This window comes from Schistocerca gregaria, chromosome X (genome assembly GCF_023897955.1).
Source record: "Schistocerca gregaria isolate iqSchGreg1 chromosome X, iqSchGreg1.2, whole genome shotgun sequence".
NCBI classification, from domain to species: domain Eukaryota; kingdom Metazoa; phylum Arthropoda; class Insecta; order Orthoptera; family Acrididae; genus Schistocerca; species Schistocerca gregaria.
Window position 1 is genome coordinate 288,773,460 of NC_064931.1, and position 18,039 is coordinate 288,791,498.

The following is an 18,039-nucleotide window of genomic DNA, read 5'->3' on the forward strand; positions in this document are numbered from 1 at the left end:
TGCCTCACGTGTTAACCTTTCTACGGAATTCAAACTGATCTTCCCCGAGGTCGGCTTCTGCCAGTTTTTCCATTCGTCTGTAAAGAATTCGCGTTAGTATTTTGCAGTCGTGGCTTATTAAACTGATACTCCGATGATTTTCACATCTGTCAAGACCTGCTTTCTTTGGGATTGGAATTATTATATTCTTCTTGAAGTCTGAGGGTATTTCGCCTGTCTCATACATCCTGCTCACTACATGGTAGAGTTTTGTTAGGCCTGGCTCTCCCAAGACTGTCAGTAGTTCTAATGGAATGTTGTCTACTCCCGGACCCTCTATATACTCCTTCCACGTTTCTACTTTCCCTTCTTTGCTTAGAACAGGGTTTCCATCTGAGCTCTTGATATTTATGAAAGTGGTTCTCTTTTCTCCAAAGATCTCTTTGATTTTCCTGTAGGCAGTATATATCTTACCCTTAGTGATATGCGCCTCTACGTCCTTACATTTGTCCTCTAGCCATCCCTGCTTAGCCGTTTTGCACTTCCTGTCGATCTCATTTTTGAGACGTCTGTATTCCTTTTTGCCTGCTTCATTTACTGCATTTTTATATTTTCTCCTTTCATCAATTAAATTCGGTATCTCTTCTGTTACCCAAGGATTTCTATTAGCCCTCGTCTTTTTACGTACCTGATCCTCTGCTACCTTCACTATTTCATCTCTCAAAGCTACCCATTCTTCTTTTACAGTATTTCTTTCCCCCATTCTTGTCCATCGTTCCCTAATGCTCTTCCTGAAGGTATCTGCAACCTCTGGTTTTTCTGTTTATCCAGGTCCCATCTCCTCACATTACCACCTTTTTGCAGTTTCTTCAGTTTTAATCTACAGTTCTTAACCAACAGATTGTGGTCAGAGTCGACATCTACCCCTGGAAATGTCTTACAATTAAAAACCTAGTTCCTGAATCTCTGTCTTACGATTATATAATATATATAAGACTTTCCAGTATATACAGGTTTCTTCCATGTAGACAACCTTCTTTAATTATTCTTGAACCAAGTGTTAGCTATGCTTAAGTTACGTTCTGTGCAAAATTTTACCAGGAGGCTTCCTCTTTCACTCTTTACTCCCATTCCATATTCACCTACTACGTTTCCTTTTCTTCCTTTTCCAACTATCGAGCTCCAGTCGCTCATGAAAATTAAATTTTCGTCTCCCTTCACTAACTGAATAATTTCTTTTATCTCATCATACATTTCATCAGTCTCTTCGTCATCTGCGGAGTTAGTTGGCATCTAAACTTGTAGTTCTGTGGTAGGTGTGGGCTTCGTATCTACCTTGGTCACAATAATGCGATCACTATGCTGTTTGTAGTAGCTTATCCGCAATCCTATTTTCCTATTCATTGTTAAACCTACTTACTTGCCCGATTAAGGGATCTGACATTCCACGCTCCGATCCGTAGAATTCCAGTTTTCTTTCTCCTGATAACAACGTTCTCCTGAGTAGTCCCCGCCCAGAGATCCAAATGGGGGACTATTTTACCTCCGGAATATTTTACCCAAGAGTTCGCCATCATTGTTTAACCATGCAGTAAATCTGCATGCCCTCGGGAAAAATTATGGCCGTAGCTTCCCTTGCTTTCACCCGTTCGCAGTACCAGAACAGCAAGGCCGTTTTGGTAAGTGTTACAAGGCCAGATCTTTCAACCATCCAGACTGTTGCACCTGCAACTACTGAAAAGGCTGCTGCTCCTCTTCAGGAACCACACGTTTGTCTGGCCTCTCAACAGATACCCCTTCGTTGTGGTTGCACCTACGGCACGGCTATCTGCATCGCTCAGGCACGCAAGCCTCCCCACCAACGGCAAGGTCCATGGTTCATGGGGGAGGTATGTTCATATATTGTCAATTATTTTATTTCTCTGCTCAGTTGGCACACACACATTGTTGAAATAATTTGATAACGAACCTACTTTCTTTGGCCATCAGATAATATACGTCATTTAAACTAAACTGTGAGAGGGAACAATCCATCCTATGAAAACAATAATGTTTACAAACATCCAATGACCTCATTAATATTTACAAGTTCCGTTCATCAAAACCTTGTATTGTGATGCGTCTCTGTTTACGTCACTATGATATTCCTGCACTTGTCGGCATTGACAATCGGCCTTCGCATTCCGAGTGGGCATTTTCATCTGGTCTTACTCATGGTTAAAAATTCTCTTCGCTGATGACAGCAATGTTATAGCCACTGAGAAAAAAAGAGAACTCCTAGCCGAGAAAGCAAATGAAACTTTCAAGGAAGTTTATGATTGGTCAATAAGCAATAAAATGACATTGAACATAAAGAAAACTAATGCCATGAATTTCAGTTTGAAGAGGAAAAATGACAATGTTAAATTAAATGTAGATGGTACCTCTATAGACTGTGTAACAAATGCAAAAATTCTAGGAATGAATATTGATTTTCAGTTGAAGTGGTATGAACACACAAAGGTACTTGAAAACAAAATGTCATCAGCATGTTATGCCCTTAGAATCCTATCATCAGTGTGTAACATGCAGTGTCTTTTAGTTACATATTATTCATATGTACACTCAATTCTTAGCTATGGCATTCTTTTTTAGGGAGCAAACGCACAAAATATGAACACAGTTTTAAAATTTCAATAAAGATCCATAAGAATAATAACCAAAAATACTAGTCGGGCTCATTGTAAAGATTTGTTCAAAACAATGGAGATTTTATCTGCTCCATGTGAATACATTTACCATTCAGTTGTACACCTCAAAAATAACATTGGTAATTACTGCACAAACAGCTCTGTCCATGACAACGCAACAAGAGATAGACTCAACTTACATTTACCAAGAAAAAGTAAATATAAAACTCAAAACAGCATTTTCTACCAAAGCATAAAACTGTAAAATAAATTACCAAAAGATATTTAAAGAAATTGCAAAAATACACTTATTTAAAAAGGCAGCTAAAAAGTACTTGTTATGCAATACATTTTATACATGGAAGGATTACTTAGATAAAGAGAGTAGGGTTTTGAGAAAAATGTTATAGAAATAAATAATAATAATAATGATTATAAAACATCCGACATTCCACATAACACCTTCACTTTTAGTTTTTTTCCTTTCTAGAATTACCTACCCCCAAGCTATGAATAGCACAATACTAACGAAGGGTTCAAATGGCTCTGAGCACTATGGGACTTAACTTCTGAGGTCATCAGTCCCCTAGAACTTAGAACTACTGAAACCTAACTAACCTAAGGACATCACACACATCCATGCCCGAGGCAGGATTCGAACCTGCGACCGTAGCGGTCGCGCGGTTCCAGACTGTAGTGCCTAGAACCGATCGGCCACTATGGCCGGCCACAATACTAACACCGCTTCCTGTTTCTGAGCTCAAATTCTCACTCATTATGGAGGGATGCTCACTCAGTTTTACAGGATAGCAAATGGAAAGTTGCGGTACAGAAAATGGCCCAGAGATCACCTGTGTATGTGTGTGTGTGTGTGTGTGTGTGTGTGTGTGTAGTGAGTGAAGTGTTATGAAACAACGTGTGTATGGTACGTGCAGTGACTGGTATTGAGATACGAGTGAACAGTGTGGCATTACATTATTTAAAAAGTTATTTGTAAAAAAAAGAATTGTATACCAGGAGTAAATCTAACGATTGTCTCTAACTATAAGTCTGTAAATATATGTGTATGCGAATTAGCTTATTTTAATTTGATTTAAGCTTGTAAATACTTTGACCTGTCCTATATCCTTGTAAAAGGAGACCTACGGATGAATAAAACTACTACTAGCACTACTACCTTTAAATGCCTCGTTACTCGTCACACCCCGCTCAATTCAGTGTCCACACGGAGGTACGTCAACTCAGATGGGCTTGTTCATGTTGACAAACTTTTAACAAATCATATTATGTACGATTCCTCATGATTATTTATTTCTTACTAATCATATTTCATTACCGTGCTATTTTCATTCACTTTCACTGTAACATCGACTGGGTTATATGAACATTTTTCTGACTGAGACTCAGCTTCCTTATTGCTCCTTCTGATTTATTACTATACTTTCCTTGATTTTTCCGGGTGAATATTTGTAGGTTCTCCATCTTCTTGTTATACTCCCTAGATGTCGCTTCCATTTCATTCATAATGACTAGTAGCCTCTCTTTCCTATCAAAGTATCCAATTTAACTTTCATTAATATAATTTACTGTGTTCATATAATCAATAAAAACTACCTGGGTACTAGCTTCTGCTACGTTATTTATTGAGTCCACAACCCCTCAAGACATTTCCTGCTCCTCATTTTCTGTTAAACCATTCATTTCGCATTGTTGACCTACCTTAGCTATCGCCAGTGAGCGAATCTATAGTTCCTTGAGCCATGCAGTGCTTTGCACTTTCTACTAAAACATTTATCCTAACTTCGTGATATTTCCCTACGTTTCCAAAGATACATTCCGATGTATTTTCTCCCCACTATCTGTTAAATGACTCATATTAATGATTTGGCCTTTCGCACAGCTTTCTTCAAAATTCTTATCAGAGTTTTCTGCTTATATTTTACCTTGAGTATTCATATTAAATTCTTCTACTTTCACATTTAGATACTCTAGAAACTTAATAGAATTCTGAGCAGACTATTCTATTCTCCCACAGAGAACACTTAGCATTTCACCAACATCATCCCATGGTATAACAAATTCATTCCAACATTCTACGCATTCACTGATTTCTTCTTGATTCCTACCGACTTCACGTAGTCTTTTTTTTTATATCAGTCTCCTTCGTATTTTCCTACACGGCACTGTTAATATCTTAGACATATGCTTGAACTTTATCAGCTTTATACTAATACCGTGTATCCTAAGACTCATAAGTTCTCTACTTCGCTTTTGTACTATTTCCTCAAACTTTCGGTTAGTATCCCTGATGTATTTACTTTGTTCGTTCAAAAAATGGTTCAAATGGCTCTGAGCACTATGGGACTTAACATCTGTGGTCATCAGTCCCCTAGAACTTAGAACTACTTTAACCTAACTAACCTAATGGCATCACACACATCCATGCCCGAGGCAGGATTCGAACCAGCGACCGTAGCGATCACGCGGTTCCAGACTGAATCGCCTAGTTATTTTGTTCGTCGTGAATGTCTCAGCCTCATCAGCAGTACATTTTGTTAAATCCACACTTCTTTCACTTCCTCCTGGCTCCTCGCGTACTTCTAACTTACTCATTTCGCCCCCGATTATTTTGAAGGAACTCAAAGAGAATATACACCCTATTACTTAGTTACTATAATTCAAGCACTCGTGTCGCTAACGTACACCTAGATTTACCTTCTGTGAGTTTCTGCGCTCTCTTTTGGCGATGTAACTGTCTGAAGAATGTGCCTACTTCTCACCCACGCACCTGATACCATACTTCTGCAAATGCGCTCTAACGCACCATACACTGAAGCTGTTGTCACACACAGTCGTATGTATGTATCACGGTGTACAATCCTGCGTTACTGACATTTGGGAAAAGTGGGATTCTAAGGACTATAAAGCCATCCTGCGTCTTTTCTGGTTTCACAGCAAGGGTAGTTCCTTCATCAAGGTGCGTACAATAGCATCATCCCCCTCCCTTCTCATTTCCTTCCCCTGGGCGCAGCTATGCTTCCGCTGCATGCGTGGCTATCCTCACCATGTTTGTTGCTGGTCGCCGGCCGCTGTGGAAGAGCGGTTCTAGGCGCTGCAGTCTGCAACCACGCGACCGCTACAGTCGCAGGTTCGAATCCTGCTTCGGGCATGGATATGTGTGATGTCCTTAGGGTAGTTAGGTTTAAGTAGTTCTAAGTTCTAGGGGACTGATGACCTCAGATGTTAAGTCCCATAGTTGCTCAGATCCATTTAACCATTTTTTGCTGCTGCCTTCTTTATATTTCCTCACAGTGTCATCTTGATGATCATTAGTTATGTCTCACTCGCAAAATGTTCGTAATACTTGGACACGATTTTTTTTCCTCGAAACGCAAACTTATTATGTTCCGTGACACACATTTCGGACTGTGGGATGCAGACAATTATGATTTCGCGCTGCAACTCGCCAGCTAACTTTCACAGTAACTTTCAGTTTATCGTTCAGTTTTTGCTTCTCGTTCCGATCCACGTGATTTAATATCGCATCTCCTATCCTCAACATAGATTTTAAACGAAAATTTATTTTGCAGTGCAAGAGGTACCATCTGCAAGATCTGTCATGTGCATCCCATATCCTCAGCAAAAGTTTTTAAAACGTTGCGCCCCAAAGCGATGCTATTTACAAGATCCTCTAATGGTACCAGACCTCCATAAAACTTTTTCAGTTTAGGCAAGAGTCCGCAGAAATGGATGCTGATCATGTACGATAAAAACTGATCATATCTTCCCAGTCGAGACTATGCAAGTTTGGTTAACACTTTGCTGACTTACATTAACGTATCGATTCCCTGTACCTGTTTTTCTGTGCATACGGCATTGCCGCAGTGGTAACACCGGTTCGCGACAGATCAAAGAAGTTAACTGTTGTCGGACTGGGCTAGCACTTGGATGGGTGACCATCCGGTCTGCCGAGGGCTCTTGGAAATCGGGATGCACTCAACCCTTGTGAGGCAAACTGAGGAGCGGCTCAGGTCTCGTAAACTGACATACGATGGGGAGAGAGGTGTGCTGACCACATGCCCCTCCATATCTGCATCCAGTGATGCTTTTTCCATGAGAATGACACGGTGGCCGGTCGGTACCGTTGGAATGGTAAAATCGACTACCACAGTAGGGCAGACTCGGGTTCCCTTCTGTCGTCAACTATCATCTGCCGTCGACTACAGAGTTTGGCACGCAGCCACAATCTCTTATATACTTCGTGAAACCGCGCAGCTATTCGTCCATTTCGGTAGCTTAATAATATTCGTTTGTTTACTGGTTTCACTGGTTTACAGGTCCGCAGCTCGTGTTCTAGTGGCTAGGGTTGCTACTTCTGATCACGGCGTCCCGGATTCGATTCCCGGCCGGATTGGAGATTTTCTCTGCCCGGGAACTGGGTGTTTGTGTTGTCCTCATCATTTCATCATCATCATTCGTAATAGTGGCTGCACTGAACTGCGTAAAGAATTCGAGAATGAAAAAATTGGGACTTCGTGTGGGCGCTGATGACCGCGCAATTGAGTACCCCACAAACTAAACATTGTCGTCACGATCATCACTTGTTTATAGCATAGTAATATTCTATTAAAGCTCTCCTCTATTTAATGTATCAGAAATGAACCACGGTAACTAACATTTGACAGAGAAAATATTGAATTTCGCACTTGAATGATTGTGGTTCCCCTATGTACCGATCGATGAGCATGAATCGGGCTCCAATGACTCACTACTGTGCTATATGGTCGCTCCTTAACCGACGTTCGAGTGGAAAACAGCACCTCAGTCACTTCTGTCATATTTAGACAGCTGCTAGAGGTAGCGAATTACTTCTGCCATGTAGCGTCCCAATAAAATGCCAAAATAGAAAAAAATAAATGACGTCCAAAATAGTAGAAACCTTACACTACACATGATCTACATTCAGATCACTATATTGGCTGCTAGTAAGGGATGATAACAGCAGTCCCATGATCTCCAGCCGCTTGGCGTAGTCGCGTGGTTTGAGAGGCCTTGCCACGGTTCGGGCGGCTCCTCCCATCGTAGGTTCGAGTCATCCCTCGGGCATGGATGTGTGTGTTGTCCTTAGCGTAAGTTACTTTATGTTAGATTAAATAGTTTGTAAGCCGAGGGACCGATGACCTCACCACTTGGGTCCCACAGAAACTTACCACATCTACCACTGCATTACCTCCATTTGATACTACGTAAATATATCAACACTACCCAAGAGGCCAGAGGTACGAAAATTTATCTGCGCCCAGGATTATGACTGAATACTATCAGGCTGAATGTAACTGATATGAAATCGGGTATGTTGAATTCTAAAACATCGGGCCCATTCTTTTTGAAAGGTATCCACAGTATGGGATCTCTCATTACTGCTCTTGACAATAGTTACATTGAGATTTTTTGGATAGTATTCTATCCCTGGTATTGTATACTTACGGTATGGAGTGGATGACGAAGCTGGTGTTTGCACATTGTAATACAGTGTGTCTCATATTTAGCAAGAATTATCATGCTGTGCAGATTGTTTTATTTCGTAATTAGAGAAAATTATAACGTAAATCTCTGCATTTCAGCCCTGGGTGCCGCATCTCACGCTCCGTTATCTGAGAAACAGAGGGAGTGTGTTCATGAATCTTCGATTGTGTCTCTTGAATTAAGTGGATGTGATGATGACAACAGTCCTGAAGCGTAAGTACTAATTGTATGCTATTAACTTTCACTTAGATCAAGATATCGTAACATACCTTTGTTCTGCATTATCTACGTAATTTCGACTAAACTCATGCCCTCTACATCACATGGAATTTTTTTCGCAGTTTGTACAATCTACGTCTTCAGAAACTTTCAACAGATGTTCTGTCATTGTATTGCATACAATCGTCATTTTAATTGTCTCTCATAAAAAAGCATCTCAAATCGGTGTTTTGGGATGTTTACGACTAATCTGTAGATTTCTTTGTTGCAGTACACATTAGTGCATTGCACTCCTTAATGGTACTGTATCGTCCACAACAGTCACAGGGGAGAAATACTCATCTAGTCAGACAATCTAGTTTTACTTACATTAAGGAAGAAAAGTGTTCTTAAGACCAAGACCAGACATCCAAAAACCAGTGACACCAAGAAAATAGTTTTTTTTCATAAGAGTCTGCAGGGAATATTATCCACTTTATGCAATAGTTCTTTCATGTTCTTTTGTTCTAGTCTGAACAAAACAAGAGAAGGTTACCGTATCCAAAATCTCTCTCATTTGATAGAAACCGCAGATCCGTTTAAAATTTTTCTGCCTTACTTCGATGTTATTGATAATAAGTTTATATTTGTTTTTCACTACAGTATAACTTTCTTAAACATTGTTAACTATGAAAGTGAGGCAGATTAAAAATGTAAAAGTGTAAAAACAGAAAATGGTAAAAGTAGCCTGCAGCTGGTCAAGCTCCTAATCGTGTGCCGGAAGTGGTTTCTCATTCTCTAAAACGAATTCCTTTCCACAGGAGTAGAGGCAATATACCAACACTAGGGCACTTGCATTTTTCCCAGTGGAGATTATACTAAAAAGCGAAAAAGTATTTACTGCGGGTATAGAGTAAGTAAAATTTACAATAAATGTTTAAGATCTTCAGTTGACCTCCCACTGTATATATGTATCACGAGAATACAGTACTGTGTTGCTGACATTTGTAAAAAGTGGGATTCTAAAGGCTATAAAGCCATCTTGCGTTTTATCGTGGTTTTACTGCACTTGTAGTTCCTTCATCAAGATAGGTACAATAGCCCCACTTACCTTCTCCCATTTCCTTTCTAACTGCTACAACTGCTCTAATAACCTAAAGGTAGTCAGTTGTAATATTATTTCCTTTCATATTACACAGAAATTATTCCATCTCTCATGTGCGGAAGTTTTCTCTACACCGCTAGTTCTGACTTTAGGTTTTCTCGGATCAAAACCAAATCGTGTTATTTCTACTGTGTAAAAGAAAACAACACAACACTCTTATAGTTTTTATGAACCATAGATTAAAACTGCAAAAAATTTGGAAATGTAGATAATTAAGGAGAGGGCACCTGAGTAAACTGACAATATAAGACAAAAGGATAGCTTTGAGAGACGAAATAGTGGAGGCAGCAGAGAATCAAACATGTTCATGCACGTAAGTAACTATGTCGGAAATGCACCAGACAAAAGGGAATAAAGAAGTCTAAGAAGTTACATGGACAAAAAGGCAAAACTGAATTGCAGATATTACTATGGGAGAAATGCAGATCTGTAAAAGCATCCTTAACTATGCACAGGACAGATGCTACTAACTGGAAAATCAGAAAGATCTTTAGAGAAAAGAGAAGGACTTCTAAGAACATTAAGAGCTCATTTGGAAATTCACTACTAAGCAAAGAAGGAAAAGCTGATAGATGGAAAAATATATGAAAGGGCTACACAAGTGAAATGTACTTGAAGGCAGTACTATAGAAATGTAGCAGGAAGAACATGAGATGGGAGATACGATACTGCGGGTATACTTTAACACCGCACTGAAATACCGAAGCCGAAGAATGCCACCTGGAGTAGACTACATTCCCTGACAGTAATTAAGATCCTCAGAAGAGCTAACCAGGACTAATCTATTCCATCTGATGTGCAAGACATGAGACAAGCGAAGTACCATCGGAATACGAGAAGGATATAGTAATTCTAATTCCAAAGAAGTCAGGTGCTAACAGGTGTGCATACTACCGAATCAGCAGTGTAATAAGTCATGGTTGGAAAATATTTTCACGACTTATTTATAGAAGAATGTCTATACTAGTAAAGCCAATCACAAGAAAGATTACTTTGTGTTCAGGAGAAATGTGAACATAGATACGAAAAGGTTTGCAGAAACGGCGAAATGATCCTTTCTCCAGGGACAAGCCTGTCAGGAATGGCACGGTACTAGCGATGGGAGGTCAGAGTTTGGTAACTGTGGCATCAGAGCTTCTTGGGATAGTGTTTGTTATCCTACTTAGTTATGCAAACCATCCGTGGGCAATGTAAAGTAACGCACCGATTACGCCCGCGAAATGCATCTATTTCTAATGATCACGTTTCAAAATGAAACACATGTCAGGAAATTCATGATTTGAGCGTTGTGGGGCATCCAAGAAAGAGGACGATTTCGATATGATGAGTGTGTATTCGACATTTCGTTAAGGAACTGAACGAATATGACACTCCGTATTGCACATAACAAAAGGAGTTCATTATTGTGGTCTCCAACTTGATTGCAGGGCGTACATCGGTGGATAAAATTGACGCACATTGTGTAATAAATGCAAATGTGAATTCTATATTTTATTCGTAGCGATTAGTTTTTGATCTAACTTTACAGGAGTAACTACACCATAGTGTTCATACTACACCACAGGAAATACTGACGTAAAATATGCTCTGGTGACAGTGATGGGCCTTAAACAGGTCCAACTCTTCTAGTCGTTAGGTTGGGACGGTAGCGTCACGGTGGTAACCTACAGTTATGTCAAAATGAGCTGAAACTCCGCTGTTTTTCAGCTACAGTCTTACACTCCTGGAAATTGAAATAAGAACACCGTGAATTCATTGTCCCAGGAAGGGGAAACTTTATTGACACATTCCTGGGGTCAGATACATCACATGATCACACTGACAGAACCACAGGCGCATAGACACAGGCAACAGAGCATGCACAATGTCGGCACTAGTACAGTGTATATCCACCTTTCGCAGCAATGCAGGCTGCTATTCTCGAATGGAGACTATCGTAGAGATGCTGGATGTAGTCCTGTGTAACGGCTTGCCATGCCATTTCCACCTGGCGCCTCAGATGGACCAGCGTTCGTGCTGGACGTGCAGACCACGTGAGACGACGCTTCATCCAGTCCCAAACATGCTCAATGGGGGACAGATCCGGAGATCTTGCTGGCCAGGGTAGTTGACTTACACCTTCTAGAGCACGTTGGGTGGCACGGGATACATGCGGACGTGCATTGTCCTGTTGGAACAGCAAGTTCCCTTGCCGGTCTAGGAATGGTAGAACGATGGGTTCGATGACGGTTTGGATGTACCGTGCACTATTCAGTGTCCCCTCGACGATCACCAGAGGTGTACGGCCAGTGTAGGAGATCGCTCCCCACACCATGATGCCTGGTGTTGGCCCTGTGTGCCTCGGTCGTATGCAGTCCCGATTGTGGCGCTCACCTGCACGGCGCCAAACACGCCTACGACCATCATTGGCACCAAGGCAGAAGCCACTCTCATCGCTGAAGATGACACGTCTCCATTCGTCCCTCCATTCACGCCTGTCGCGACACCACTGGAGGCGGGCTACACGATGTTGGGGCGTGAGCGGAAGACGGCCTAACGGTGTGCGGGACCGTAGCCCAGCTTCATGGAGACGGTTGCGAATGGCCCTCGCCGATACCCCAGGAGCAACGGTGTCCCTAATTTGCTGGGAAGTGGCGGTGCGGTCCCCTACGGCACTGTGTAGGATCCTACGGTCTTGGCGTGCATCCGTGCGTCGCTGCGGTCCGGTCCCAGGTCGAGGGGGCACGTGCACCTTCCGCCGACCACTGGCGACAACATCGATGTACTGTGGAGACCTCACGCCCCACGTGTTGAGCAATTCGGCGGTACGTCCACCCGGCCTCCCGCATGCCCACCATACGCCCTCGCTCAAAGTCCGTCAACTGCACATACGGTTTACGTCCACGCTGTCGCGGCATGCTACCAGTGTTAAAGACTGCGATGGAGCTCCGTATGCCACGGCAAACTGGCTGACACTGACGGCGGCGGTGCACAAATGCTGCGCAGCTAGCGCCATTCGACGGCCAACACCGCGGTTCCTGGTGTGTCCGCTGTGCCGTGCGTGTGATCATTGCTTGTACAGCCCTCTCGCCGTGTCCGGAGCAAGTATGGTGGGTCTGACACACCGGTGTCAATGTGTTCTTTTTTCCATTTCCAGGAGTGTATTAATCCGAAGTAGCACCTGATTCATTATGGTAGGAAGGTCATCTTTGAGAAAAAGGAGTTCTATCGATCATATTAGTCTGATTAGTATACAGATGACAAATGGTCCCAACACATATTTTCGCACTGAACTTGTATTAATTCTCTGTAACCACTTACCCCCGAAAATATTCGTCTGATGAAATACGAGTGTGGTGCAAGTAGCACAGACTGATGGAAAGAATGTGTCCGTGATGGTTTAAAAAAAAAAAACTGCAAATCTATTATGCGACTGAGGAAAGGGACACTGTTGATTCATACATCTCGTTTCTACCAAGCAACACACCACCAGACAGCTAAATGCCTCGGGGAGTGGGCCATCCAGACGGAGATACACACCACGTTGAACTACAGCAAAGGTGTTGTGTCATGAAGGGATAGTATAGATATTCTCAAAGGAGAACTCGTGAATGAGTGGGCTCAAATAGAGGTGAAAAAGTTCTTGAAAAAGTAGACGTCGAATTAGTGAAATCGGGCTCCTTTGTTATTTCGTTCAGTAGTAAAATGACCTCTTGTCACGACCAGTGTGTGACGCCGCCTCCGCCTAGCAGGCTGCAGGCGAAACTACATGGTCAGCATACAAGCGGTGGAACGCTGACTCGGTCTTTAGGCAGGGCAGCGTGCAGCTGTCGGAGAAGCCAGCCACAGCAGTTACACGTGGCCGAGCGGTTCTAGGCGCTACAGGCTGGAACCGCGCGACCGCTACGGTCGCAGGTTCGAATCCTGCCTCGGGCATGGACGTGTGTGATGTCCTTAGGTTACTTAGGTTGAAGTAGTTGTAAGTTCTAGGGGACTGATGAACTCAGCAGTTAAGTCCCATAGTGTTCAGAGCCAGTTTTGAACCAACTGCACGGAGATACACAGCTTAGTATGGAAGAAACAATGTGTAGAGCCAAATTCTGGACCTCAGTGTGGACAGCATTGGTGTAGTCTGCCCACACAGAGCGACGAATATCAACAGAGTTTGCCTGCAAAGAGCGTCCAACAACAGCAAAGTTTTCCCATACAGGGCATGGCACCTGGGCGGCTAACTGGACTAAGCACGAATTGCGGGCCCCCAAGGTAGTTAATCTACCACTGATGGAAGCAGTAGGTGCCCCACCCGCTGGAAGGCACCGAGTTGACAGAAGTAGTGCTTAGTGCGGATACCAGGCATGCAGCTAGTGAAGACGGCGTCAGGCCTCAAAAACTCAGTGACCAATTTCCTAACGAGGTTATGTGCACTCTTCTCCTCGTAGCTGGCTTCTGTCACTGACTGATACCGTCTGTCTAAAATGGGTACGGTAGTATTGATACGATCTCGATTCATCATTGTTTCTGAAATGATAGCACTTTTAGCTCCTAAATCATAAAAGGATCGAGCTGCAGTGCGTGGCTGTTTGGAAACCACGATATCAATGTACCAGATTTTCCTGTGTGTCAGCGATTTCACAGGCCTTGCCACGCTATGTTGGTGTAGTAATTACACCTTCCAGGAGCCTTGGCGGTAATTTCAACAATGTCAACTTGCTGTGAATACCACTTTTTATGAAAGAACATCTCACTCTGCCCCTGTTACTGTAATATCTAACGTCACCCTTGCGATGACGTCTCTTCCTAAATCGGTCACAGGGCTATTCTGCCACGTCAGGTGGGACTATGTTGCAACAGTGGACGGCTGGTACAAATTGTGTACGGATTCCCAAATGTACCCCTTGAGTCAAATAAGTTTAGAGACTGGATTAATAAAAAAACAGAAAAGCTAGGATGGCGGTTTCAATCCTTCAGCTGTTCTATGCAGTCTCCTATCACTTGAATGTAATACGCAGAACGTTCATACAACCATGTGAAACTATCAGAAACATCCTTCTCTGAAATTTTGTTCAATTTGCACATCCCAATGGCTTGAAAGTCATTTATGCTGTCGAATTTCTGCTCTTTGTCATCTTGCTGTACCAGGTTGTTATAATTAAATGCAGTTACTCAAAGGGGTCGAGTGTGGGCTGTAATTATCATACGCCAGTGAAACTAGATAGATATTCTTATGAGTTAATGCGAAATCTGTTTACACTGGAAAAGAATTTAGTTCTCATTTTGGCCACCATGTGTGGATCTGGCTCTGTTAATGCAAGAAAGAGGTATAGAAATGTTTCCATATTAATTGATAAGAATAGGACGTGGGCAGAAGAGGTCAAACAAGTGAGAATGACAATGCTGATTTTATTGTTAACTGTCGCTTGCACAATTTGTTCAGTATGAGTACCGGAGACTTCGATGAGATGCTGCATCCGTAAGTGACGTGATCAACAGTTGCTCGCAGCTGTTCCGGTGAAATCTGAGCAACGTGTTTCTCTATACTGGCCTTCATAGGCCGAACGTGTCCCTTATAAACGCATTCTCTTAGATATCCTCAGAGACAAAAGTCAGATGGATTCAGATCAGGTAATGTATTGCGGGCCATGCATCTAGAAAATCTCTAGAGATAACATTATCGTATAAGTTCGCATTAAGAAGGTTTTTCACTGGGCGTGCGACATGAAGTGTTGCCCCATCTTGTATGCAAACAGTGCTTTCCACGCAGGTGCTCTTCCAAAGCAGGAATCACATGATGTCCAAGGAGGTTTCGATAACGTGCAGACGTCATGGTACATGTTACAGGCCCTCTCGGTGCATTCTTTCTTGCAGGACCGAGAATGAAGATGCTTGTGAATCTAAACCACACAGTGACATACGGCGAGGTGCAGTGAATCTTCGGGCACAACACGCGTTTCGAGAGTGCCCCAAATTCGGCAGTTCTGTGTATTCTCTGCACACTAGTGTAAAACGTGTCTCGTCGCTCCACAGCGTATCGCCCGCCCATATATCATCAACTTCGATCCATGCAAATTCAGAACGTCGCCGTGGTTCATGAGATTCCCATTGCTGCTCTATCTGGATCTTGTACGGGTACCGCTGTAAAGCACCCAGCAAAACTTTTTGTTCTGTTAACCATGGGATGGACGATTCTCGTGACATTACACGAGCAATAGCACTATCCGGGGAATGTGTAGTTTGATTAGTTACAGCAACACCGACCTCGTCAATAACTTCCACCGGGATAAGACGCCTTCATCTTCCACGTGCTGTATCAAGGTCACCCGTGTTATAGAATTTCATAATGTCTTCTTTAAACAATTCAGTCCTTCCAGTCAGTGATACTCTCTCAATGCAACCCTGGAATTGCTGCCTTTCTAGTAAAACAGCTTCACTAAGATCGCCATACTTTTCTCTAACGTTATGGTTTGTCAGATGACAAAGTGAACACCGTATCGTCATACAAACAGTGTACAGCACCAGATTTGCATCTGGTGGCCACATATGGGATTAATATGTAATCCAGTGTTAATTGGTTCCGCATTAACGCATTAGCATATTTACCAAGTTTTGCTGCTACACGATAATTACAGCCCACAGTGGATCTCCGTGATTTCCTGCAGTTTAATTATAACCATTCGGTATATTCGTATTGCCATGTCTCGTCACCCACAATGATTTTTTCCAAGAAATAATAGTCTGTATTTTGCATTTGAATCAAATCACACCAGGTGTACATGCATTGTTGTTTTCTTTTTGGATTCAGGGTGTGGAGGACAATTGATTTAGACATGTTCCATCATTACTATTTGTGACACGATAATGTTGACACAGGGTGGCCCCAAGTCCACCACTTAACACTTCGTGCTCACAACTTACTGGCCGAATTTACATTTGTTGTTTATAGTTCTTAGTCCAAGTTGCCGCAGCAGTGACTGCACTGATGTCGCGGCGATAAAGCCAGTCTCTGAACTGTCTGGAAGGACAGTGCCTATGTAGGAGACGTATTTCTTCATGGCCAAACAGAGTGGAGACAATCTCCATTCATCAAGCTGTTCTTTAAACTGTCTATCTACAAGCTGACAAAGTCCTAATATCTGTTGACAAGACAAGTAGTGTAAGGATTGGTAAGTGTTAGTGCGCATGAACAGTCACATCAAAGCCAAATGGTATAGGATGATTCAGCAACAGATTCCACGCCACCCGTAGTTTCTCAGCTCGGCGATCACGAGAAAATAAATTTGTTGCTATTAGCATCCTAAGAGCAGCTTACATTAATACTAATAAAATGAGATATTTGTTAAAATTTATACCCTCTTCATACTGTGGTTCTTGCTTCATTGAAGAATACATTGCACATACTGTAACAGAAGATTGTAAAAATTATTACTCAAGAATAACTACACTCAACAATATTTTAATAATTAAGGATTATTTTCTCATAGAGTAACTCTTAGTGCTAGCAAAATGTCCATTGGCAAACATATTTACCATTTCATCCGTCTCTGTAGAAGAGACTTTTAAAATCTGAGGAACTTTCCAAATGTATCATTATGAAAACTTCATATACAGCGTGAATCAACTTAAATGTTCACATTAAATATTTCCGGAATCGTTTAAGACTTCATAATTTTGTTTCACCCGAATTGACTGTGAGAAAATTGTCGTTTAGCGACTTCCAGCCTCTTTTCGTAGCTATTTTAAATAGAGAAATATCGTTGTGAAATTTCCCTAAAAGTGACAAATTAAAAAAAATGGCTCTGAGCACTATGGAACTTAACTTCTGAGGTTATCAGTCCCCTAGAACTTAGAACTACTTAAACCTAACTAACCTAAGGACAGCACCCACATCCATGCCCAAGGCAGGATTCGAACTTGCGACCGTAGCCGTCGTGCGGTTCCAGACTGTACTGCCTAGAACCGCTCGGCCACTAGGACCGACGACAAATTCAATGACATTTCAATTTTAAAAATGCGATTACTGCTTCCAGAATAATTATAATATTTATAACTTAGGATTTAACTATTTTGAATATGAAACGGATTACTACCTCACCCGGAAATTCATCATTTCATACTCAGATAAGGAGGTAACAGAGTGCTGCACCGCCGCGATACCAGTGTAAAAGGCGTTCGCTCACATGTGTCCAGCGCTGCCTAGTTTGAAAACAGAAACCAAGAGAAAGTGGATATGTTACTTTCTTCACACAGACTGCAGAAGGAACACGAATATAACAGTAAAGTGTGTACGCATAAAGGTATTCTGACAGGCGATGTCCAACAAGCATGACTATTCAGCCAATGTGCTAAAAAATATTATTGGAAGAACGGCGGATTACTACACAAAGGGTAAGAAGCAAGCCTGAAACGTGCAGAGCGGACAACATATATGGTTCGGCAGTAATTGCTCATAATCCACATGTTATCTCCAGAGAAAATGTGTGTGCTCCTGGAATAAGACAGACGATAGTTGTTTACATTTTGCTCCCA

At 42.1% G+C, this 18,039-nt stretch overlaps 1 protein-coding gene across 1 annotated transcript in view; it reads left to right on the top strand.

The window, feature by feature from the left end:
- LOC126299074 (uncharacterized) overlaps positions 1-18,039 on the top strand; it is a 168,756-nt gene that overhangs the window by 55,756 nt on the left and 94,961 nt on the right. Inside the window, exon 2 of the mRNA XM_049990743.1 lies at positions 8,273-8,387. Within this exon, the coding sequence (XP_049846700.1) occupies positions 8,273-8,387 (115 nt within the window). The remainder of the gene's footprint in view (positions 1-8,272; positions 8,388-18,039) is intronic.